The sequence below is a fragment of the Clarias gariepinus genome, chromosome 8 (genome assembly GCF_024256425.1).
Source record: "Clarias gariepinus isolate MV-2021 ecotype Netherlands chromosome 8, CGAR_prim_01v2, whole genome shotgun sequence".
Lineage (NCBI taxonomy): Eukaryota > Metazoa > Chordata > Actinopteri > Siluriformes > Clariidae > Clarias > Clarias gariepinus.
Window position 1 is genome coordinate 28,495,001 of NC_071107.1, and position 26,610 is coordinate 28,521,610.

Sequence of the window (26,610 nt, forward strand, 5' to 3'; positions counted from 1 at the left end):
GTGCTGAAACAGCTCACAGGAGAGCATAAACAAAAGGCTCATGATTTTGCTAAATACACTCGCTTCTCAGTATTTGGAGAGTTAATCACAGATGAGAAATTGAAAAGTAGATCAGATAAAGATTAAGTTTTGGCTTAAACGACTCCAGCGCATTCACATTGGCGCTGTTATTTCAGCTGTGAAAATATGAACTAATCCCAGTAAAAATATTCAGTTTCAACTGTTTAAACATGGCTTTTACTTTCACTTATGGCGTGGGTTAAATTTCAGCAGATATTCAAGTACTGTAAAGTTTAAATTCTGTCCTGCAGTTGATTTAAGACACGCCCACAGTTTGACACATGCTCAGTATGCTGTCAGAACTTGCGGTTTATAATGTGGTACATAACTGCTTATACTATAACTTAACTTTCATTTTGCTCAACATTTTGATTTCATTTATGGCACAGGATTAACTTTGGGCAAATTCCTAAGGACTGGCAAAGTTTCATTAAATTCCGTCCAGACAGACATACAGACAGAGATTTTTCTAAAACTGGTTTTAAAACCTCCAATGTATGAAACAAAGATATCACTGAATGAGTGAGTTCTGACCAATGAACAAACCAAAAAAATATATGAATTAATAAATGAATGAACCTTTGTGCACATACAATTTAGGTCCCCTTGTGCTATTCAAAATGCTGTTTAAAAACGCAATGTTTCAGAAAGATGTTTTTTTCACAGACCAAAGCAGTTTGCAAGGTACACTAGGCTTGGCATCTGTATATAGTACTTTGTGTCAGGTGCTGGTATTGGAGCATCTTTACATGTTTACAAGTACAAGTAAATTAGCCTAGTAATGATAGTAGTTACTATACCTAGTAATTCAAACAACAGTAGTATTAGTATTGATGTAACCTTTGGAAAAAGCCATTCACCATACTTTGTTCATATTGCAGGAAAAATGTTTTGTTTTACAAATCTGATCTTTTGGACTAACTTTACACACTTTACATCAAATTGGATTTGTCTTCGTTCAGACTGGAAGCCCAACTCTTACACACGGTTGACCTATCTGCATTGTTTGCTGAGACAATGACACCAGAGGAGTGGCTACACCGTGGCTACACCGTACATACTGTATGTTGATGTCAAATGCTGGCAACTTATAACAACAGGTAACAAGAAGACAATTAAAATGGAAATAACACACCTCTCCCTTCGGGTCACCTCTTTTTCATGTCTTCCTGCTCATTTTTTATCTGTGGATCCATGTTCATACCGTGTGATCGTGTGGACCTGAACTTCCGCATTGCATTGTGAATGACATAAAGACAGTTTGATTTTAACCGAACTCTGATTTGCAAAAATCAGATTCAATATGTTTTTTCACTTTTCAGACTACATGAAAGCAATCTGATTCCAAACCGAATATGCCAAAAATCTGATTTAGTTTGCAGTTGGGATGAGAATAGTTTTAAAACACAATCACACATGACTGACAAGTCAACATGACACTCTAACACTGATCAATAGATATGGAAGACAAATCAATTCATTAATGAAAATCGATTAATTAATAACTTCAAAACTGATTTTACTGTGTTTATTATAGAGATGAACTGGTCGATCTGGCAGTAACCAGAATTAGTCTTCAATCCACTTACACAAGTCTCAGAACCCCTCGAGCACTAATTAGTTGAAAATCGCATGCATTTCGAGCCCCAAGTGCCTGCATTAGCCGCGCTCGCTGCCGCTCAACTCACATGCTCACTGCATTTGGAGACTTTGGAGACTTTCTTCCCATGTGGTAGGAGTAAACTATTTGTAACAAGTTTAAATAAGTTTTTCACAACAGAGATATGTACTGCTCAGCAAAAATGTTGCTTTTAAACTATTGTATTTGTAGTTTCTATGAATACAAGAGTTTGTAGTTTAATGTTAAACTCTTGTAAACTTAATCTCTGTTATGTCATCCACTATAATTATTACGACAAACTTATTCACATATTCAAACTTGTTACAAATTATTCACCCCTTCCACAAAGAATGAACGTCTCCGAAGCCTCGAAACTCAACTGCACAGTGAGCGCATGAGTGCTTGTAGCTTCCAACACAGTTCTAATGCATTTCTATCAATTTTCGACTAATTAGCGTGTGTTTAAGTGAGAAAACTAATTTTATATGGACCGGGCTACATTTAATTCATCATTTAACTTTTTTAAAAGGTGTTAAATTGGAGCAAAATCGGGGAAAATTATATAAAATTATTATAATATCGAATCAGGATATTTATAAAATCTTAACACTCATGGAATCGCAAAATCCTATTGAGACCGAGGCGTGGTCATAAGTTTGTATCAGGGGGTGACTGTTGATTCTTGTCTCACATGGATTTAGCAGCAGCAAAAGTCCATACGATTGTCTCAGATTTCATTTCAATATAAAGTATCAGCTGAGTCCAACCCGGATCAGAAGGGGAAGTTACTCACCTCTGGACGACCCCTCCAGTAGCTCCACCCCCTCTGGAATAATAATTGCGAGGGCGGTGCCACACAGAAGCCCCGCCCCCAGCACGGTAATAAACTGCTGCTTCTGCTGTAAGGGTTTGGAGAAAGTCATTAAACTGTTAAAAGCGTGTTCACTGCACCGGTGTGCTAAACATAGTTTAATTATAAAATAATTATTTATACAAATCGCAACGATATATTTATATTTAGTCGAAATGGATTGTTATTCTTGGCCACACGGTATAACTTGTAGTTATTTACTTGTCGGACTTGTAGAACCTGCTGAAAGTTTAACGTCCTGTGCGCAGAGACACTTAGACACTATAGGATGTCTTTAATTATTAATATTGTTAATGTTATTTAAGGTTGATGTGTTAAGTTAAGAAACGCACCACTGCACCCAATGCTTTACTCTAACTCGAACCAGATTACCATTACAGTGTCCTGTATTCTCACACACACTTCTTTAGCGTACTGTTGTAGTTTTAGACAGAAATATGAAATACAGCAGGTTTGTTCTTACCTGGGAAAAGTTCACCAGTAACGGAATGAGTCCGAGCAGAAAACATCCCACAAACATCGCCACAGAGATGAGAATAACAGCCAGGGCTCCGTCCATCGCGTCCAGCTCTTCTTTCTTTCACTTTACTGGATTATAAATCTTACTGTCCAATCACATGGTCCAAAGGAGCCCAGAGAGCATGTGAGAGCGAGACCAAGAGGGCCTGCTGATGTTGTCACGTAGCGCGGTTTCAGCGTTTCCACGTCGCAGTTCTGGACTTTTACCGACTTCTAGGTTCGTCATATCAACGGCGAAACCCCGCCATCTAGTGGATAAACACAGGAACTACATCGATGACGCAGGATATCTGCGTGGAAAGCACAAGACTGAAGCACGAGACACTGGAGTGAAAAAGCAAATGTCAGTCATTCATTCATTTTCTATACTGCTTTATACTGTATACAGGACCGCAGGAAGCCTGGAGCCTATCCGAGGAAACTTGGGGCATAAGTCTGGGTGCCAATCAACCACAGGACACACATGCACACTCACACACACTCATGACATTGGACCCTGGGGGTGCGAGGCCACTACACCATGTCACCCAAAAAATGTCATCAAAAATAATAATAATAACAATAATCCAACCTAGAAGTGACAAATGCCAGAACCAAGTTTTTCTGCATTCTATTTGTTATCTTGGCAACATTTCTGAGATAAAAGAATGCTATCCTGGTAATATTATCTTCAGGAGCTTCAAAAATCTATAATCACACCAAAATCTTTTACTGCTGGATGATAAACAGAAAGGCCATCCACAGTTATTGTGTGAAAACTTACTTCTAGCTGAATGTGATCCTAGTACCAGTACTTCTGTACTAATCATAATTAAGCAGAATGAAGTTAATTAGCATCCAGTGTCTAATATCCTTCACACATTCTCCAACTTTTTTAAGCCTGTGTCGGTCATCCGACTTCGCTGAGACATATACCTGTCAGCATAATCAGCATAACGGTGGAAACCAATACCATGTTTATGAATCACGTTACCAAGAGGAAGCATATAGAGAGAAAATGGCAGTTGGGCTAAACCAGAACCCTGCAGTGCACCAAATTTCAATTTTGTGTGTTTACATCTACAAACTGATAACGATCTGTCAAATAAGACCTGAGCCAGGAGAATTTCGACCCCTTACCTCCTACAACATTTTCTAATAAATCAAGCAGAATACTATGATCAGTGGCGGGAAAGCCAATTAGCCAATTCTAGAATCTTTGAGACAAAGAGGAAATTTGATATTGGTCTATAGTTGGAAAGCTGAAATGGATCAATGTCAGATTTCTTAACAAAATGTTTTAAGGCATTCAGTTTTTGTTGATATTATCTGTTTGGGAAAATATCCCTATATTTTCTATATTTAATTTGAAGGTAAGTATTAAATCTAGAATTAAAACTTCATGATGCATATGCACTGATGCACATCTAGTGAGTCCAGAATGGACATAAATGCTGTTCTCAGAGGCTCTTCAAGATTCTTAAATTCTTAAAAAGTCCCCAGGAATTGACGCTTTGTATACGGAAATGACTATGTTTATAAGGAAATTCAGAGAGAAATTTAGAGTACAGCCCTGAGTGTCTGTAAATAAAAATTGTTGGAATTGACTGGGGAGACATTGTGGTGATGTTTATGTTAGTATTCAGAACCTCAAATGTCATGTTTTTGAATGAAGGTTTGATTCATTAAAAGCACTTTAACTGCGATGCTTCTTCCTCTGACAGTTGGCCAGAGACTTATGCGGGTAAATCCACCGGAGTACCCAGAGGAAACCTACTAAGGAAACTCGTGCACACAGGGACGAGAATCGAAGTTGGCCGGAAACTGAACCCAGACCCTAGAGGTGCACGGCGACAGTGGAAACCATTAAGCCCCGTGTCGATCAAGAGCAATACAGACAAAGTATAATAAACTGTATTACATTTTTTTATCTAGGTCTGATTTTGTTCTTGAGTTACTATCAAATGTTCCTGCTGTGTTTGAATGCTGCCCACATGTGAATTATTTTGCCAGGACTGGCTCTGAATTCTCTTTTACCCTGGACATAAAAATAAATAATTGAATTTATGATATCTGTTGTAAATGTGTGTTTTATGATGGAGTCGTAGTGGTAGAGTATCATGAAAGAGTATGCCACAGCCAGAAACTTGTGCATGCCTGCAGCATAGTGGACTTCTTGGTTGTGTATTCTCTATAGGTCTCTAAGGTTTTCTTCAGTTTCTTCACACTTTCTAAAAACACATCAGCATCCACTAAGGTGATTCCTTATGATGAATGAATGAAATCCAAGACATTTTAGCAGTAAAGGCTGAATTTATTGTTTGAAGACATGGAAGGCTCTGACGTGTACATTATAAAAAAGAAGTTCTGAGGAACAAAAGAAACTACAATAGAAAATATTGAGAACAGATTAGCAATGTATGCATTCCACAGCTGTCATAATATAATAAAAGGGATCCTTAGTGTTTTTGAGAGAGGGGAAGAAAAAAAAAAACCTGATAAACTGTACACATCCTTAAATGCCACAGTTTTAGTGTTCATAAAAGCAGTGCAATGACAGTCTATTTACAAAAATGAAAAAGTAGTTCCAACAGCTCCACTTAGTCAAACAGTGGTCTCCATTTCCACTGAGAAACTGTAGCAAATGATATAAATAAAATACCAGAAATGAACGGAAACATCAACAGAAATGTGTGCGTATAGTGCAACCTCATGGTCATATTTCATCTGCTGGATCCAACACAGAGGTACAATGACAAATGAATCGGATAAAATCAAGGACTAAAAGTGTGTATATACTGTATATCCAGTAATGGAAATGCTGCGTCATCATGAGTGTTGATCACCACCATGATTCATGTTTACAGTAACACGAGAAGCAGCATCATTGCCATTGGAACATGAGTATAAGCAGCACTGCCATTCATAAATTAGAATTTAATTTATGTAATATATTAGAATTAGTGAATACAGGGTTTACATCATTCTTCAAGTGTCAGTGCAGAAAAATATGCATTATTTCTCCTCATGTGCAGTCATAGGCTCACAAATTACTCACCATGGGTTGATATGGGGTACAGAATATGGCAGGCAAAACATCTGACAGGAAATTCATGTAAACAATTCAAATATATGGACAATGATTCAGCAGTAAATTTGCAGTACCAACCAGGACATGTTGACATGGTATGTGACTTTTACAGACGTACAATCACTCGCTTTCTCTTTATTGCTCTTACTATCATGTAGCAGATCCGTCAATAAGGTGGGTTGCGGTGCACAGAAATCCACAAAGACAGGACTATGAGCTAAAGATTAGCTCATTAATTTTTGTTTGCATTTTGTGTCTCTGTACAAGAAACGCTGCATTCAGTGATTGACTACATTAATTGCTACATTGTTTAGTATTTAACACAGTTGCTTAAAAAAATACAATAAACTCTCATGCTAAAACGTGCAAGGAAGTGACAAGCGCATAAGGGCTGTCTTTGAGAACCTAAAAATCAAGTTTACAAGAGTTTACAAGATCACTTTACAATCTGTTAGTAAAGGCAACTGAATCAGTGTAATAACCCCTCAATTTGTTTAAGAAACTAGTCAGTGAATCCTATTATAAATGCCAGCCGAAATTTGACGATAAATAATACCCTGATATGTTGGAAAGACTACTTTGCGGCTGCACTTATACACGTAGTGCTAAAACAATTCAACGAGTTGGAAAAAAGTTTGCTCTGTTTTCAGATCAGCTGTAAAACACTGCATGAACATAAATTACTTGGTGCTCGCCCATTGTTTTTCTTTTTAATTGTTGAGTTACAGCTGAAGCTACAAGGAACATTCGTAACATTAACAGTTTGGCTCATTACTGCAAAACTGACACATGCACTTTTTTTGTATTTTTTAATGGAGGAAAAAAAAACCCTGCACTTCCAATGATAGCAAGATGGAGTGTGTCCAGATAAATACTCACCTTTAAAGAATAGTTAACATTTCTGAACCCTTGAACCTACTGATTAAAGATGACTTGTAACACAAAATAGGTGCATAATGCATAAATACCATGATTAAAAGGATTTCTTCCAAAGCAAAAACAAAACCATCATAGTCGATGTGCAACCATGGGAGATGTGCCCTCCTTCCAGTGGTGACTGAGAGATAGTCGTACATGATGTGGAGAAGCAGTCATGAAGCAGCCTTGGTGAACTTGATTAGTCTAAAGTTTAGTATGTAGTAGCACAGTTGGCTTTTTCCATGTCAAGTATGCAAGGAAATGGTCGATCCTCGTTAGTGTTTGCGAGCTGCTCTCCAAGCCCAAGCGACGAAACGTATACAGGTGACGCCCTGGTTCGGGCTGCATAAGGGTCCTGGAGCACAGCTTTATCCGATCTCAGTACAGTGTGTTTGCGTTTGATCTACTAATAGTCTGTTTAGCTCTAGTTACAGAATGCCTCACTGATGCACCTCGTTGTCGATTAGACTGTCCTCTCCTGACTGGAAATCCCCCTCGTTTACAACAGAGCCAGGTGCGATGAGTTCGTCATCCTGCAAGGAACTCTGGCCATACTCCTCACCGCTCCCAGAGCCTGTCTCGTCTGTCCCCTGCTCCTGCAGAACCTGTGCGATGTACTTCTGCTAAGGGACAGGAGAAAAAGAGGAAATCATAATCAAATTGAAAATAGTTGGTTGAGAAAATGTTCCTTTTTTTTATATTTATTTATTTAAATTTATTCTTGTTTGGTATTTTACAACAGAAGAGAATGACATAACCTTAATTTTTCACAACATCCAGTTTTTGCCACCTTTATAACACTACACTGCACTACGCAAGCAAATCATCTCATTTTGCAGGAGTCTGCAACAAGTGTTGTTTTAGGGACCTGGGTTAAGAATCTGCGTCAACGATATAAACGCTGGTAAACCAACACGCCAATATGTTGTACATTTGTTTATTTAAGGTAATAATGTTCTTTTTTTCGTTTTCGAATATTTTAGCGCATACTGTACAGCTGGCTGTTTTACACTATAGTTTAGATGAACACGATGTAATGCTGTCTGGGGTAACAGTTCGGACAGTCCACAAGAATGAGTTATAATAGATCTACAGGTATAGATGAGATAGGTCTGACCTTCTTATCTCATCCACAAACAAGTAAATATGGATCCTGCTTCTCCATCCATCTTAGTATGACCGGTCTGTGTGATTTTAATGTTGCATTTGAGGTAACCTGCTACCTACAACTGGTAATTAACTTAGGAGTCACCTAGGAATAGCTTCTCAGCTAACAAGTTCCATGCCACTCACAGTGAATATGGTAAAATTAAGCTAATTAATTAAGCTTGTTGATGTGCTGCCATTTCAGTCCAGATTTTTTCTTATCCTGGTGTTCACTATAAGAAGTACACCAGAACCAGTAGTCATTCTACTGGTAAAAGGGTGGTGAAAGCACCTTTTCTATCTGGATTACATGCTTTAACAGTGTAAACAATACATGATTTTATACAGATTGCCACGTTTTCTTCACTTGGTGGTAAATGGCATCATAACTTGTAAATTTCCACTAACAAGGCAACGCAGAATAATAGCATAAATGTCAGCCTATGCTATATATTTACACATGCGCTGCAAGGAACTAGGCGCTAAATCTTATAATAATAATACCAATTGAAAACAATTAATAATAACTGATAAGGCATCAATAATATTTAATAATTAAAACTATAAAAATTCTACAACTAAAAAGTTGTATGGAATAAACTATTTTGTCATTGATTTCATCCGAGACATAAATAATAATTTCATGTTTATGTAAGAGTATTAAAATGTAAAACCGGATACTCATAGCAATTATGTAAATTTATGTAATGATGTGTTGAAGTTATTAGAAAATCACAGACAACACGCCATAGCTTCTAATCTCACCGCAGATTTGGCAGGCGGGGAGGTACCAGGCGGCTGTCCGTTCTCTACTCCATCCACTTCCTGAGAGTCAATCTGTAAAGATTACATGAAGCACATGTTCACACAGAAGTACAGTACAGTATGTACCACTTTCCTGGACATGGATTCTAGACTTGCCTTGTAATTGTGTGCGCTTAGGTACTTAAAATGACCGAACACAATGTGAGAGACGCAAACTATGATGGTGATGATCAGAACCACAAATGTGAAGATGGAGGTGGCAGCAGAGAACCCTAGGGAGAGCAAAAAAGATCATTGAAAATTTTGTTAGGGGAAAGAAATGCCTTCATTTATTCTATTCTAATAAACAAATTAATTAATTTTCCAAACCGATTTATGAAGACTGAATTTTTGCACATTGTTCACAAAAAACATCACATTTCAGCCCTTTAACAGTCTCCATGTCAGGAGAGCTTGGTTTAAGGCTTGGAGTACTAAACACTTGCTAGTTTTGTGCCAAGCATGAGCTAAACAAGATGGCATGCTGAAAGGGAGCTTGGTTATTTTTGGTGCGATTACCTTAAAGCTGTGCATTCCAAAAAATTCCGAGTAGTACAAAATATACACAATACTTTTGTTATTGGAAATTAATCATTGCTATCTGCCTTAATTATTTATAAATGTACATGGGTGTACTACAATATGTAATGATATATTCACACTAAATAAAGAAGACGTCCAGCCAAGAAGGATGCGCTCACCTGTGCGTACAGTGGAGAAGAAGAGCAACCAGAAGAGGCACAGGATGGGTGCGGCCACCACCTGGTTTACAGCTCCAGAGTGGATCTTCTTATCCAGTTTAGACGGCAGGTAGGCATAGTACATGTTGTATCTGTCCACTAGGTGCTTTAATAACATGTACATTAAACCTAATAAGAGGCCAGAAAGAGTAATTTAAAAGGTTATGGTGATTTTCAGGCACTCCATGAAGTGTGCCTTGTGATGTATTTTGTGCCGTTTTGTCAGCCTTAGCTTTGAGTCACCCTGTAAAATGTTATCTCAATGTAAAAGGCAGAGTTGTCCGGTCAGACTTGACATGTTTTTCAGGCTCGCTTGTCACATGTAATCAATTCTTGAAATAAGCAACATGCCGGTGTCAGTGCAAATTACATGCATTATTTATTAGTTTCTCACAATATCTAGCCACTTTAACAATTATATGCAATGTTTTTTTCTCATATCACTTGTGTAATGCTTAGACCATTACGACAATGCCAACAGATAAAATACATCCTCAGAAGTAGTCTGTAAGAATGTTTGTTTAACAAATAACATGCATGTTGCAGCCATTAGATTGTGTAGAGAAGGATTACAAAATGATCTTACATTAAACTGCTGCTTTACTTGAAGATTTGTCACAATGTAACGTTATACAGTTGAGCCAGGATTTTACTAAAATGCAGCAAATGATGTTTAGATATACAATAGTTTTATAGCAGCTAATATTTAAAGTAAAGTTTTCAGGTTTAACAAAATGTCGTCTAAGAAGTCATTTATTCCCCAACACACATTTTCAAGGGTTGACTGGGTTTGAGAAGCTTACCAAAAGGAACGATGATCGGACAGGTGATGCTGTAGGTCATGACTACAGTGAAGACGTTCATCAACCAGGCATATGCGGCCCCAAACTGAAACTCGTATGCTTGATGCTGCGTAGCAAATCCTCACATTAATTTAACTACATGATTAATTGCATTTTTATTGTTATATTTATCTTTAAAAAATACATCACAACCAGTTGTATGTGCAAGCATGTAAGTATGTGTAACTATGATGGATATTAAAAAAGAAAAAAAAAGCAGTTGTACATTGTATGTCCAAAAGTATGTGAACACACCTTATCATTATTATGTCCAAGATTAGCACCAGATAAGATGTGTTTGTGTGTGTGTGAAGGCAAAAGGAGGGATGTGTGTGTGTGTGTGAAGGCGAAAGGAGGTGTGTGTGTTTGTGTGTGAAGGGACACGATGTCCAATGACGCATCTGATACAGAGAGAGAGAAAATCTTTAAACTCTCTAACGAGACTTGCTTTTGCTCAAGATGTGCACACACGTGTGTTATAATAAACAGTACACACATGTATACATACACAAAATAAAACATACAAGAAGCGCATAGATGATACTCGGTACACATAAACCAAGACTTGTTTGTTTTTTTTAATTAAAAATATTTGCTCGTCTTGCCGAATGCTCGCAAACCGTTACTCGCAATTCGAGGTTTCACTGTATTAAATAATGTGGCAATATGCAAAAGGAAGGCGATATAGAGTGTCTGAGGAAATTCATCACCTTCTTAACATTGCGTCTTTCGGCTGCAGAACGCGCCAGGCACAGACGAATCATGTACATGAGCAGACCCGGAATGCGCAACAGGTCCATGGCATTACCAATGAAGGCCGAGGCAATGACATAATTTACAAAGAATGCCCCATTGTCTGGAAGAAATACACATCTGAAGAAAGACACAAAGACATTTCAGTAAAAGTCTATAAGAAATCACATAAAAACATTATACCTTCAACATGCAAATGTTGAAATGACAAATGGCACTGCTGAGAATTTAATATTATACCCCAAGCTGAGTGCAAAATGAAATTAAACTGTATAGTATAATATTTTTATGATCCCTTAAGGTACAGAAAACCCAGCTCATGCATTAACTTACTCGAATCTCACTGAAGCCTTATCCAGGAACGTCTTGTCAAAAAGCCAGCGAAAAAACACATCCAAACTACGGTAGGAAAAGAATAAACACGGACTATGTTACTAGATACAGAGCAAGTCACAGCATATTCACTCATAGTTAAAATAGTTTAATTACCAAAGATAAGCCAAAGTGTTTGCAATAAGGGGCAATTGATTTACAAGAATGTATTATACCCAAATATACTAACACAAACATTGTTTCAAAATAATACAAAAGTTGAACTTTATAGTAAGCCTTCAACATTGTATCCTTCTCCAGTCACTGAAGAATTTAATGTATTCCAGGTCTAACCTGCTGAGGCCCAGAGACGGCAGCAGAAGGACCATAAAGATGAGGAAAGTATAGCACTTGTGCATAGTGGTTCTGTTCTCCCCAGAACTGTAACGAAAAAGTCCCCAAAACACCAGAGTGAGAAAGAAGATTGGTGCATTATTTGTGTTCAAATAACATGAAATGATTTTTTTAAAGCTTTGTACAGCTTAACTAGCAGCTTTACATTTTACAACTGGACATCAACTAAGATATGTAACATACACAACTGCTAGAATAACATCTCCTATTTAACGTGAATGAAATGCATAGAACTCTTAACCCATAATGTGCTGTTTTAATACAGTGCTAGCTGCTGTGTGCAAAAGAAAAAAAGCTTGGATGTGAGCGTGTACCGTGTCCAGTGCGCCTCAAAGAAAGCCGAGTAGTACACGATGGTGGGCAGCAGGGCCGAGAAGCACCACAAGAGCAGAGTAGGGAAGAATTGGGTGATTATGGGATTCTGGAAATCCATACAAAGTAAAACAAAGTGAGGGGAAGGACATGTGGTAGGGGTGATCAATCATGAACTCATAATATTATTATAAAATCAGATTTTATTATTACAAAAATCTAATTAAGAGGAAGTCTAAAACCCCAACAAATCTGCATATTTTTTTTTCAATATGGATATTTGACACACAGACATGTGAATGTTGCATAAAACAATGGTTCCCAAACTGGGGGTCGCAGAATAATTTAATGGGGTCGCGAGAGGGATAAAAAAATTATGTCTTTTTTTGTGATTATAATACACACTTTCCAGTATTACAGGTAAATGCTATAAATAAATATTTTCTGATTTGTAAAGATATTACTGATTTAGTGTGAGTGTTTAAAAAAAATTAATTCGCGACTCAAAGATATGACGTCACTGTGCAGCGATTGGCTCACTAGTTATTGCTAGTGCACAATTGCGCGTAAAAACCGCAACTGCCGAGATGGATAAATTTGTTATTCGCAAATCTAAAAATGTTGAGGAAATTGTGGACAGTTTGCCTGAGTCATTGGATCTATGTACATCGACCAAGCATAAGAGCAAGACCCCGTCGGACCAAAGTAGGAAACGTTGAAAATATCAGAAAGAATTCATAAAGTATGGATTCACTTGCTCTACTGTTGACAACGTAGATTTCCCTCAATGTGTCATCTGTTCAGAAGTGCTTGCTCATAAATCAATGTAGTCAAAATACTGTGAACAGCTTGTTATGTTTATTGCTTGTTTTTGATAGTGGGGGTCGCGAGATCTTGTCGATCTTCAATAAGGGGTCGCTGGCTTGAAAGTTTGAGAACCACTGGCATAAAACACCATGCATGTACAGAGTGAGGGCAGGCGCACACGAGTTTCATGCACTAGTTACTTACATTCAGGTACTCCACAGGTTTTGTAACGTTAAATTTGTCCATAGTGGAGATGATAATGGCAGGAGTGGTGAGAAAGAAGAGCAAGATGAAGAGGAAACAGTTGATAACCAAGCAGCGGAGCCACCAGGATGCGCCGCCTATGGACAAGTGCTCCCTGCAGGAGAAAAGACAAAATTACTACCAAATATATTACTTTAACTACTATTACCTCATTTGTCAAGAAAATACATCAACTGTATTTGCTGTCTCTGCAGGAATGATGGAGGAGAGTCGGACTGCTCTGAACAGAATCTCTTACCAGTACACATTCTGTGGATCAGGAGCGTAGGTGACTGTCCAGTTGTGTGTATACAGGTTGGTGCTGTAGGGTGATGATTTTGGTTCGCGCCGACAGTGACAGCCATGGAACTTGCAGGCATTAAAGTCCTTAAGAATCCTAAAAAGGAAAAAATAATACTTTTTAAATTGCATAGTTTAAAATTTCAGTCAATATTTCTATAAGGGAAAAAACAATCTGCAAAAATCACTAATGCACCATTTATAGCAGATACTAACATGGCTTAGGGGCGAAGCAAGGTCATAAAGCATGCAAAAAATAAATCATCAAGCATTAAACTGAAATTCTGGTCTGTTGGTTATGTTCTTGAAACACAAAAATGCATGTACAATGCAGTGGCACTGTAATCACTATATTTAGATCAACTTTTTAAACTTCGTTTTAAACTTACAGATTGTTGAGGTTCATGTTAATGCGAGACTGACAAGCTAACGATATATTTCTTCTACATCTAAAACACACAGCCTATCAAACCTACATTGCAGTCATGATTTCATTCTGGAAGGTGACGAACGCCATGTCCAAAGGCTTGGTGGTGACCTTCTCTTTTTCCTTTTTATAATCCTCTCTTAGCTTGGCCTCCAGCTCAGTGTAGTAGGTCATTGCTTCCTCCTGCAAATACCACAAAAGTTTCAATATTCATTAAAACAAGGTCAAAGCTACATATGAACAATTTGTAGTGTAGGTGCTCACTAAAGGAATGACACAAAACTCCTACAGATCAAGCATTTGGAAAAAATAAGATAAATTACTGCCCCAAACAAAAAAGCACAGAAGTGTCTGTCAATTACATACATTAGAAAATATACATTAATACAAAATGTTTTATTATATTATTATACACTCTTACTCAAAAAGGGATAAAAGATTAAGAAAGGAAGATGCGGATGAGCTAATTTAATGTGTTCAGGTGCCTTTTGTTATTTATAACACAGCACATCCATAAAATGGAGTTAACATTTTGTATAATTAACTTTACTGAAGCTTTATTTTAATTATATATTTCTTAAGAATTTTTGTCATGCCTTTTTTATTATTTAGTTTTTAAAAGGTTTAAATAACAGGTTTTAATGTTGCGCCTATAAATATAAAAAGTATGTACTTATCAGCATAAACAAAGATACAGTGAAGATGAAATTAATGTGAGGTATATTTGAACAACACAAATTACCCTCCAATTTCTAACATCTTTTTTTACAAAGCAGTTTAGTTATTTAGTTTGGAATCTTTGCAATTTTTCCCAGATTCAATTTCTTGTCTGATATATATATAAAAAAATATATACATAAAATACAAAATCAGTTCCACTTAAGAAAAGTCATACAACAAAGCTGTGGGGCATAGGTGTGTCCCTGCCTACCAGATAATCCTAACATACAGCTCGGGTCATTTTCCAGTTTCTCAGCTACTCAGCCTTATACAAAGAAAAAAAAAAGTGTCGCAGTAGCATCAGTGCTCTAGGCAGATGGCATTGTTGTCATGGAATGCAGGTTGCTCAATCCTCCGTTGCTGGCCAGTGCTGGCCGATCCTCCAACCGCCTCACATGATCCAGCCTTCTCATAGCATGGAGAATTCAGAGGCAGACGGACGCTTCATGTCAGTCTTTCTCATGCAAAGAGAAGCCACATTCCTGAGTAAGGCGGACTGTAAACTTCCTGTTTGGTAAATTAGCTTCCAGATTCATTGTGGTTAGCACCAATAGAACAGCTAAACAGAAAACTAACCATCTTAAGATGTACATAAAAAGTGCATGTAACAATTCCACTGGTGGGATGACTCAGCAAATGAGGCTGTTGTCGCTTACAACAGCAAGAATAGTCAAACTGATTTTGAGCCCTGACAAGTGAAGACAGAGTTAATTAGCAACATCTAACAAATCTCTGTGTTTCTAGCAAGGTGGTTTCATATGTTTAGGCGAGGCTGCACATATGTCACATATGTTGTTTAAAAGATAGGACCCCATGTAAAGCAGGTAGAGCAGACACTGTCTCTCCTCTGTGTTCACTCACCCCTTCAACACCTCACTGAAGGCATGCCACGGTACAGCCTACACAAAGTCTTAGCACCTAGCGTTATCCTATCTCAAAGGCATTAATGCCATCCTAGCCTTGCTGTAGGGCAAGCTCTCTAAGCTGTGAATGCATGACTCCACATGTAAATGGATCAGAGACTTTTTGATAGACAGGGATCACCTCCACATTACCATTAGAACTGGGTCAACCACAAGATGTTTTTGTTCTCCACTACTCTTCTGTACATAAACATGAACACCGCCACCTATCAGTCCACTAAATTCTTAAGGTTTAAAAAAACCTATAAATACCAAAATATAATTTTTGGTTCAAATTAGCCACTCCTAAGAAGAATTCACCCCAACCTGCCCTCATAACCCTTGGTGGCTTCACAGTTGGTACTGTGAAGTCCCTCCACTTTTTGGGCACCAACATCACCTAATAGCTAAAACTAACATCTGCTTATTTGTATATTTTATAGTTTATACCACATTACCAAGATGTAAAAACCTACTTGACAATAAACCTGATTCTTATGTAACCAGTTTTAAGTGTCAATATTTTTTTCCCTGAACATAAAGAAACACATTTTGTTCCAATGTACAAGCACAAAGGGGTTGTACACCAGAAGCATATTAAATAATGAAAACCAAAGTGTCCTAAAACTTGTGCGTTTACAGAGACAATGCTGGCATAACCCTACTGACCATAATCTGTAACAACCCATTTGTGCTTAAATTATATACAACTGTTATAATGCAGATGTAGATGAAGTTTTAAAATTCTACACAACTTGTGTTATAACACATAATTATCTTACATAAAATAATAATTGTATTCTGCATTTTACACTTTTATTAAAAGCCCTGTGGCCCTAAAGAGACCCCACCTGCTCACAGCCCTTTATGACACAACAGCAGAGGTGGCCACACGGTTTGGGGTTGATCATAGTATGCACATGTTCCTTGTTAAATAGGTCAGTGTAGAACTTCTTGCTGCGTGCTGTCTTCTTCCTGTGGAGAGAAGCTTAGTAATCACCATTTGGTCATATATCTAATCCCAGCAGCCAACAAGCATGCTTTTTAACTGCTGAAGTGAAATAAGTTGCACACGATTAATGGTCACCTTTCAGAATCCAGATACATGAGTTTGGCCACATCATAACAAATGCGAGCATCCAGCACAACACAATTTTCATAGGCCTGCCTGTGTGTAAAGAATAGGGAGAAGAGAAAAAAAAAACAAGAAGATGAAAAGAGAATTTAATTAGTGACTACTGTATTTGTTTTACAGTTGTGCTATACTCCTTTGAACAGATTGAACAGAGAACAGTGAGATGTTTAAAGCTTGGGATATTTTTTTTATAACCTAACCCTGCTTTATCCCTGACATGTCTGGTGTGTTCTTTGGGCTTCATAATGCTGTTTGTTCACTCACAAACCTGTATTTATACTGAGATTAAATTACACACAGGTGGACTTTATTTACTACTTACGTGAATAGTGAAGGCAGTTGGTTTCAGTGGAAACTTTTCCTTCCACTTATGTGCCACTTGAACATGTTGTTGTATCACAGAAAATCCCAATAAAATACATTTATGTTTGTGGTTGTATCATGACAAAATGTGGAAAGGTTCAAGGTGTATAAACTGTATAGTGCCAACCCCTTTTTATATATTACATATTTTATACTATGCTTTTAAAATTATAATCATTAATACCAACAGATTTTTATTTATTTATTTGTAGTGCAGTATGCAGTGACTGTACTATATATATTCATGTGTATAACTTTGATAACATTTTATAGCAAATGAGTAAGAGATATTCTTAATCCCATTGCAGACAGAGGCAGAAAAGATGCATGTTCTTGTATGTGGTTGCTAATTCAATGCCCCTACTGTGTAGCTAAAATAATATGTTTAAAAAAAAGTGCAAGCAGTGAAAATGTTAAGTGTTATGAGCATTTGTGGCCTTACTCAAAGTGCAGTCTTATCTCTCTCTCTTCTGCATATTTGTTGATGCCATGAATGAATAAAGTGCGTTTCACCTGTGGGGGGGAAGCAAAAAAGTTTTTTTATTGCTCCTTTATCTACAACAAAATTAACTAGATACAATTCCTGGAGAAAATGTGAAGCAGATGTACAATGGTGTGCTTATTTATTTATTTTTGCCAAAACGCTAGTTTCCTACCCATACGGTTACAAAAACATGTATACTGTCTATGGTTTCAGTGAGTGTAGTGTGGGATTGGGCCACTCGCTGCACGTGAAACTCACTGACACAGAGGATTAAACCCAGCATAAACTTCAAGTCAACAGCTTTACTTGTATCAAAGGGACCTATTGGTGCTAGATATTTAAATTGATTGGGAAAGTACAATCTAAATTTAAAGTGGTGTAATGTCAAAGTGTATATAGTTTTTCCAATTTAGTCCAAAAGCATTTTTTTCAGTGTGCATCCACTCTACAAACCCGATTGTAGTCTATAGATTGGTTTCTGCAGCGATTTCAGGACCAGTTTGAAAAGGGCGAATTATTTTAGAGTTACGTGATTTTTACTAAACTCATGGAGTTTTTTGAGTACCTCGATGTATCGTGTCTTGTTTTCCATTCAGATCAAAACGACTGTGCTAGAAGTCAGGGGAGGAAAGTGGTTCAGCATGGGTACCAAATGGATTCTTCTAAACCAAAAGGTTAAGAACAATAGCGTCTCTAACACCTCAGACGCTTGAGAGACTTCAGAGTGCCCTCCAAGGTGCTCAGGAACTTTAACTCCTGCACCATAAAGAGCATCCTGACGGGAATCATCACAACCTGGTTCGGGAACAGCACCATGCAGGACAGATGAGCTCTACAGAGGGTGGTGCGATCAGCCGAGCGCATCATCCGCACCGAGCTCCCTGACCTGCACTCAATCTACAGCAAGCGGTGCTGGACCAAGGCCAAGATGATCTTGAAGGACCTCAGCCATCCCAACCATGGACTGTTCTCTCTGTTGAGGTCAGGAAAGCGATTCCGCTCCCTGTAGACCAACACAGAGAGACTGAGGAGGAGCTTTTTCCCGCAGGCAATACGGTCTCTCACATATGGTTTTTGCACTCACTGTGGACATTCTGCACATTCACTTACACTAGAGGCCACTGCACAACTACACATTCGTGGACATTAGTTAAATTATCCAATTACCCTATCACGAGTCACTTTAAATATGTCACTTTCAAGCATATTTGCACACACCACTGGACGTTCTGTTACCCGGATGCACAAGTCACTTTAAACACTTTAAATATGTGACGTTTTCATTTATATTCAATCTAATTTTATATTTTATTTTATTCTTTCTTAGTTAAATTTCCCTTCTGTTTTCATTTTTTTAATATTTATTCCCTATTCTTTAGTCTTTTATTTTAAGGTCACGAGCAGTTATCTAAGCATTTCACTGCACATCGTAATGTGTATGACTGTGTATGTGACAAATAAAATTTGAATTTGAACGTTTTATTGCATCTGCTAAATATTTTGTATAATTTTATAGGTATATATTTTTGATTGCACCCAGCTGAGCAAGTTTTATGAGGACATATGAAAAACTGAGGGCGATATTGCCGAGTACTTCCGATTTGGAAAACTATCAGTCGGATTCCTAAGAAAAGCAACTGTGTGTCATTCCCCTGAGGCCACCCCTACTAATTACATATTATAAAGTCCTTAATTGGTTTGTGGTCTTTTTGTAAAAGAACAAACTACAGTGGTGCTTCAGCCCTCTCACCAAATCATCTTCTTTGTAGTGCATCTTGGAGGTGTGTCGCCTCATACTGTAGACGGTCAGTAACAGATAAAGGAATGCAAAGATAGTGTGTAGCCATAAAAGATTATTCCTGTGGTAATATGAAGGGGACAAAATAAACATACATACTCGTACATCAATTATGATTAAAGACCATGATCGTACATAAAGAAACTCAAATTCTAAAAACATCTAAAAGATGTTACCCAGAGTTTAGGTTGGCTATTGTTGTTCTCCCAAAACTGTACGCATTATGATCTGTGAAGCACACAGAAAGTAATAATGAACAATACCTGAATGCTTATTTCAGAGGACAGGAATTTCATTAAAGTAGGTTCTGCTTGTTCTAAAGACAGAAGACATTATCAACACGAATATCTTGGGGACAGTCCTGTGCACTGATCACTCACCCAGAAGGTCTCCTGAGAAGTTGACTGGCAGGATAATGCCCACTGACAGCACGCCCACCACCACCAGCAGGCCTATGATGTGCCGCTGGAAGGAGAGGTAGTGCACTGCATCTTCGCCGCATTTCTCCCTGATCTCATCATCTCTGAAAGGGGAAAAAAATCTGAGGCAGAGAACTACTTATCATATACTATATTATACTACTTATTATATACTATCCTGCAAACAATGTTTCAAAAAGCTTTAATGCACAGCCCTCTTATCTTTCCCTTCCAGCACTTGAGCACAATCACTTAATCAAGAGCTCAATAAAAGTACACAGGACTCACTTGATCCTAAAGATGGCTGTTAGCCAGGAACAGAAACCCTGCAAGGAAGCCACGCAACACAAGAATTAGTACACACCAACACATAACACTGACGTAGCTACTGTACAGCTTTTTTGTAGTGTAAGTGTAGGTGTACTATGTATAGTACACCCACAAACTGCAGACTGAGTGTATAAGACATACTAGTCATTAAAGCATTCTTTTCGAGTTTCTTTTCTGGTTGTGGTTACAAGGCTGCACCCTAGATGCACACACTAGATTACATATTGCGGCCTGCTCCCTGTAGAATGTGGAAAAGGGAAAGTCAAACAGATGGCTGGGAGACTAAGCCGAGTCACCCTTACGTAAACTAAACACGTAGGTGTGTATTTAAGGCCTGCCCAGGGAGCGCCGGTGTGTGTGTGTGTGTGTGTGTGTGTGTGTGTTTGTGTGCTGGGAAAGGGCTGGGTAAACTCGACAAAGCTAAAACTAAATTAAATACTCACGCTGTCTCTTTGGTCAAAGTCGATGGAACTGGAAACCGAAGTCAAGCGCTCGTAACGCGTATCTACTGGCGTCTGCAATGCGGAGGCCACGCTGTTCACAAACACAAACCGAACAAACCAGTTTACTCTGTGTACGCTGCGTGGATGCATAATCATCGGATTCCAACAGAGGCAGGTAGTCGATACAACTCACATACAACAAACAAACATATATATATATATATATTTTTTTTTTTTCAGTTAAATGTCACGTAACCAGCACACCCATTTCTAATTTTACACAAGGTTACACATTAAAGATACAGCATAAAAATTCCACTAGGCCTAGAGAGAGAAGGAAACATGCAGAAGAAAGAAGAACATTTAGTGATGGTTAGAGACATACAGAGAGACAGAAATCATCACTGTTCAGCAGACATGATTGTTAGTACAATTTTTACACTAAAATGTGTGTGAGAGAGCAAACACCATAATTGCTAATAACTAACCCAATCACAAACATGAATGATCTAACAGCACAGCACTTGACCTCTCCCTGTGCGCAGCATTCGCTGCAATAGCCAAGTCCACAAAATGCATGCTGGGCATCAAATAAAAACACATGCATCATTAATTAGTCCATAACTAGATTAAAAAAAAACCTTCACCACTGGAAAATAATACAGGACTAATAGGAAATTATGTTATTCAGAAAGAAACAGTCATGTTAATGGAATTCACACCACCCCAGAGAAGAGAGAGATGTTTGAAAGAGAAAGCAGGAACTCCTAAGAAATGAGGAATGTAAAAATAGCACATACTATTCTAGTTCATCCAGACGCCGGTATCGCTGGTCCTGCCTTGATATTTATTAACAAAAAAGAAAAAGAAAAAAATAAATGATGAGATCATGAGATGACAGAAATAAAAACCCGGTTGTGTCAGTGAACACTTTACCACCGACATGGAAAGTGATGAAGTGGTGATTCTTATCACACTTAATGTTACGGTATCTGAGCACATTGCTATTCTAAAGAAGAATGCGCTGAGTGATGAAAATGATAGAAAATAAATAAATATGTCAATAAAAGCAGCCATGAGCTAAAAACACAATGAAGATGATGAGGGAACCGAAAAAAGAACAGCACCTTCTGATGTTAAAAACTGCAATAAATGTGATACAGCAGCGTGGCATGTGTGTAACCTCTGGTTTGTCATTACAAAACAGGGAATCTTCAAAGGGCAGCCGCTCATAAACGTGTTTTATAAAGAGGACAGAGCTACGCTGAGAAATAGAATTAAAGCTTAATTAAGCGGGGCAATAACAGCTGCATTTTTTTTCTTACCTGTCTGCATCTGAGACCAATGCTAGACGCCCATAATCCCATGCCACTTTCCTCAGGAAAGAGAACACAAAAAGCAGTCCCTGGAAAAACAAAAACAAAAAACAAACAAACAAAAAACATATAATTAAAAAACACAGCTAATTAAATTGCATTAAAGACACTTTAATAAATTATAGACTTAACTCAAAACATATTGTCAACTGTCAGGAAAAAAAAGGCCAAACCCATAGCCACATTAATGATTCAAAATGTTTAGAGTAAATAAAAAATAAATAAATAAAATAAAAACCTAAGAAAAAAACAAAGAGGAAAATAGTTTAAAAGGGCATGTCTATGATACGGCTACAATCATTAACACATCCGGACCCTGTCAGAAAGGGAAATTGGGTAAAGTGAATGATATTGAAGTTGAAAACTGATGCACAAAACAAATGGACATGGTGTATATTCTTGGGTGTGTATGTGTGTGACAGAGAGAGAGAGACAGAGAGTGAGAGGAGAGCCTGATGGAAAGACATTTATGGCATATAAGCCCTTTTGGAGAAAAACATACATTTTTATCTCATTACACATCTGAGCAGCTGAGGATTAAGGGCCTTGCTCAAGGGCCCAAAAGCTGCAACTTAGCAGTAAAGGGTTTTGAATTCGAGACCTTCCAATCAGTAGTCCAAGGCCTTAACCACTAAACTTCCCCTACCCTTAAATTACATGGGATGCTGCACTGCACTATCAAGTCCAAATGTTAGGCAAACTTTAACAAGATCTCAGTCTTAATAACAATAGTGTCATTTACAAAGCTAGCAACACTGTCATAAAACACAATCTTAAAACAAGTCTACTGCTTATTTACATTTGTATCTTTCGCCTCTTTACATCCCTATTAAACAATGCTACCCAGTTAAAAACAAAACCAAAACAAAACTGTACAACAGGTAAACATATAAGCGGCCCTAAAATAGTATTTGAGTGGGAGGGCCATATGCTCATAAGGTACAGTTAGTTTAAGGTGAGAAAACTACACCACCGTTGTGCTTCTGTGATCTGTATGAAAGAAACAGAGACAGGATGGGAGGTCATTGGCGCTGTGGCTTTAAGCCAGGAGCAGCAGTGATGAGATCTGCGTGAAAAGGGAGAACGGTCTTCCCAAAACAGGGGTCTGACATTTTTTAGGCGTTTAATGAGTACAACACGTCAGGAGGTTTAAACAACAGTACCAGTTAGGAGCTAACCCACTGGTATCTTATACGAAGTTGATCAGAGGGTCACTAGGGTTTAACCTTATTTGTTACGACTGGTTATAAAAATTTGGCTTTGTAAATGACAGGTCAGGTTGTCAGAGATCTGAAATAGGAGACTGAACGGCATTTTTTTTTTTTTGGTTCATTGAAAATTCACAGCTTACAGGTAAGACATTAAGCCTGAGTAGTCTAAGTAGTTTGTTGCCTTTGATGAGTGATGACACTCAGTTTACCCACCCTTGTTGTTTTAAAAAAAATGGTATGTGTGGTATTCCCGACACGTGTGAGTCACCTTAACACCAAACTTCAACCATGTTGTGTCAAATGCCTACACCTACTACAGTATAATCGGCAGTGCCATGTGCTGCTTCAAAGCCAACAATTGGCGCCAAATGTTTAGGTTCTGTGTGAATTATAAAGCAAAATTGTGATTATAGAGGCTTTTTTTGTGTGAAAGCGAATAAATATAGTGACGTGTGAAAGCGAATAAATATAGTGACACTTGGGTGAACTGGTCTGTGAGCTCACGTGTGTGCACTTTCTTCCAAACGCATTATGCTGCACTGTGATGTAAAACAACAGCAGTTTCTGCTTGTGATGGCTTCAAGCTTTTTGAAGAAGTAAGCACATTAGCATTCACCCTCCTATGTGCATAATTATCACATGTACTATACGGTGGGTGGGAATTTGTCTAAATTAGAAAGAAAGAAACCTGACGGTGGTGTGACTGGTTGCTGTACATCCCTTATGTCCAAAGCTCTCCTTCTGGCTCTTTTTTTTAGCTATATGCTCTCATAGTTAGTCCAGACGGAGTCCCTGATAGCACTAAATCTACCTCTCCTCATTTCTCTTCTCTTCTCCTTCTCTCTATCTTTCTTTTTTGCTTTCTTTCTCGAGCTACACATGTCTCTCCTGAGCTGCCAGTGATCCAGACCCCCTCTGCCGGACCTGTCTGACCCGTCCAGATCATCTATCATATAGACGGTTCTGACCTCAGCTAATGCAGACAGCTGTTCTCTGAAGACTTGTGACTGGAGTCGCTGCATAGTCTGGGCTGGAATTTTCTACAGTCTACCTGAGCCTCTAATAACAAACTGGACTCCATATTAACTTAAACACATCTCCTGTTATACTGAACATCCAGCCTACTAACACACAGAATGATGCAGCTCAGTCTTTGCTATCCGTTTCACCCAAATGAGGATGGGTTCCCTGGTAAGTCTGGTTCCTCTCAAGGTTTCTTCCTATTGCCATCTCAGGGAGTTTTTCCTTGTCACTGTCACCGTCACTCTTGGCTTGCTCATCAGGGACAATCTTATCATTCTGTTTCATACACATTTTTCTCATTTCATACAAACTTTCATTATTTTTTTATTGTTTAAAGCTGCTTTGTGGCAATGACGACTGTTAAACGTGCTTTACAAAAAAAAAATTTTTTTTTACTTTAACTTGCAAAAAGAATAGGTGTTATCAGTCATTTTAATCAATCCGATTGTCTCCAGAAAGGTGGGACGTACCAGGAAGCACATGAAGTCGAGAGCGAGGACGGTGGGCACTCCTCCGAACGGAAGCCCCTGCAGCACAGTGCTGCGGATCCTTGCCATATAGCACCAGTCCTTGGTGCTGTTGTCCTGAGAGCAGTTTCCCGAGCAGGCATGACTCTCCCCCAACACAACCATCGACAGCACAAACAACACCAGCATCATGCACAAGGAGCAACTTCACCACAGCTGCATGCTGGATCTGGACAAACACACCACCTGCAGAGGGCAAGGAAAGACAGTTAAACAAAAAAGTTTTCATAATTTTAAAGTGATAAATAAGAATTTAAATATAAGACTTAACTACTGACAAAATAAAGCAGGCAAAAATGGTGTGCATAAGACAGGAAAGACAGGTTTAGAGGTGACATTTTAGGGAACAAGAGGACCGCAAACAAAACAGATAATCTGGTAAACAGTCTTTTCGGCAGAACCGAAAAATAAAAACAAAACCACTCAGTCAATATGGATTACGAGTTACTGAGGAATCATGTGTATTTTTTTGTGCATGCCTCTCATTCACTTGCTGGAGCACTCCCTTACACCCACAGATTTCAACAAACATCCTTCTCAGAAACGAGACACGGCGAGGCCCAGGTATGACTCAGAGATTACATAATGGCAGTAAGTAAATAAATAAATAAATAAATAAATAAAAGCAGTTGGCAGCTCAAAAACTGTTCTCACTTAGATGTGATGTGTATGATCTGTAAAGAACGGCCTCACAGGCTGAGACTATTGTCTCTCTTTCATGCTCTCTCTCTCTCATACAACCACACACACACACACACACACACAAACACACACACACACACACACACACACACACACACAGAGCACTCTGTGACATCAGCCAAGAAGACAGTTCAACAATAGACAAACGGAGGTCAGTCAGTTCGGTCTGTCTTTCCCTCGCTGCGTGAAACACACATTTTTATTGCTGCACATTTCTCCAAATTTGTCTTTGACACATTTGTACTCACATTTCTAAATTAACATGTCAATATTAACTCTGATATTACTGCTGAGAAATCGGATCAGCTGTATGAACTAATCTACACAGAACATACTCACTCGCACTACGATTTGATGACAAAAAGGCTGTTGTCATGCTCTACAGTACAGTACGCATCCCATGCTAATGTAGGTAAGAGTTCATCACTCTGTTGAAATTATCAGGCTTAGGGGATTCCAAGAACGTGTTTTCAAGCGCAAGTTACTTTTTTTTAATGACATTTTTGTGCAGCGCTGGCTGGGTTCGCATTTGGGTTTCTCTTGGAAAATTCCCAGGAACATGAAGCTCCTGAAAGGGGATTTTGCAACCACTGTATTAGACATTTATGCTAATAAACATGAAAATTGTGCAAATTAAAGTTGATTGTGTTGTTGTAATGAACGAGTGTGATTTGGCTGTAGGCCACGAGTAAAGTCACAGAGATCCGACCTTCCACCTTTCTGATGTGAACAATAGGGTTGGGCGGTATTATGGTATCCCAGGATATATAAAAATAGCAACGATATCCCTTTAATTATATAATAATTAGATATAGAATAAAACAATAATACAAAAAAGTAAAATAAATAAAAATTTTTTTACTTGGCTTAATACTTAACAGAAAAAAAATCTTAACAGATTTAGACAGTTTTAAATGCAAAGGATTATTTATAAAAAATTAAAAAAAACTCCCAGATACTATGAATTCATGTGTTTTATCTGGTTCCATATTTATTTTATATGATAATTTTATAAAAA

The 26,610-nt window shown here is 38.1% G+C and overlaps 2 protein-coding genes across 5 annotated transcripts in view; both read right to left on the reverse strand.

The window, feature by feature from the left end:
- Window positions 1-3,279, reverse strand: part of LOC128529448 (zinc transporter ZIP9) — a 13,131-nt gene extending 9,852 nt beyond the window's left edge. Inside the window, exons 1-2 of the mRNA XM_053502955.1 lie at window positions 3,016-3,279; window positions 2,475-2,580 (exon numbers count right to left, since the gene is read on the reverse strand). Coding sequence (XP_053358930.1) covers window positions 2,475-2,580; window positions 3,016-3,111 — 202 coding nt within the window. The 5' untranslated portion in view covers window positions 3,112-3,279. The remainder of the gene's footprint in view (window positions 1-2,474; window positions 2,581-3,015) is intronic.
- A 2,075-nt stretch (window positions 3,280-5,354) lies between these two features.
- tmem63ba (transmembrane protein 63Ba) overlaps window positions 5,355-26,610 on the reverse strand; it is a 40,335-nt gene continuing 19,079 nt past the window's right edge. For 2 of the 4 annotated variants that reach the window (XM_053502220.1, XM_053502221.1), the window contains exons 2-24: window positions 24,834-25,076; window positions 22,079-22,158; window positions 21,554-21,592; window positions 20,754-20,844; window positions 20,269-20,306; window positions 19,942-20,084; window positions 19,738-19,789; window positions 19,514-19,622; window positions 17,722-17,792; window positions 16,869-16,949; window positions 16,633-16,756; window positions 14,209-14,342; window positions 13,692-13,829; window positions 13,394-13,547; window positions 12,385-12,491; window positions 12,011-12,097; window positions 11,678-11,743; window positions 11,302-11,464; window positions 10,553-10,658; window positions 9,711-9,878; window positions 9,127-9,242; window positions 8,971-9,042; window positions 5,355-7,682 (exon numbers count right to left, since the gene is read on the reverse strand). In XM_053502220.1, coding sequence (XP_053358195.1) covers window positions 7,500-7,682; window positions 8,971-9,042; window positions 9,127-9,242; window positions 9,711-9,878; window positions 10,553-10,658; window positions 11,302-11,464; window positions 11,678-11,743; window positions 12,011-12,097; window positions 12,385-12,491; window positions 13,394-13,547; window positions 13,692-13,829; window positions 14,209-14,342; window positions 16,633-16,756; window positions 16,869-16,949; window positions 17,722-17,792; window positions 19,514-19,622; window positions 19,738-19,789; window positions 19,942-20,084; window positions 20,269-20,306; window positions 20,754-20,844; window positions 21,554-21,592; window positions 22,079-22,158; window positions 24,834-25,022 — 2,511 coding nt within the window. In that variant the 5' untranslated portion in view covers window positions 25,023-25,076 and the 3' untranslated portion in view covers window positions 5,355-7,499. The remainder of the gene's footprint in view (window positions 7,683-8,970; window positions 9,043-9,126; window positions 9,243-9,710; window positions 9,879-10,552; window positions 10,659-11,301; window positions 11,465-11,677; window positions 11,744-12,010; window positions 12,098-12,384; window positions 12,492-13,393; window positions 13,548-13,691; window positions 13,830-14,208; window positions 14,343-16,632; window positions 16,757-16,868; window positions 16,950-17,721; window positions 17,793-19,513; window positions 19,623-19,737; window positions 19,790-19,941; window positions 20,085-20,268; window positions 20,307-20,753; window positions 20,845-21,553; window positions 21,593-22,078; window positions 22,159-24,833; window positions 25,077-26,610) is intronic. The other 2 variants (XM_053502222.1, XM_053502223.1) reach the window with 2 other exon arrangements.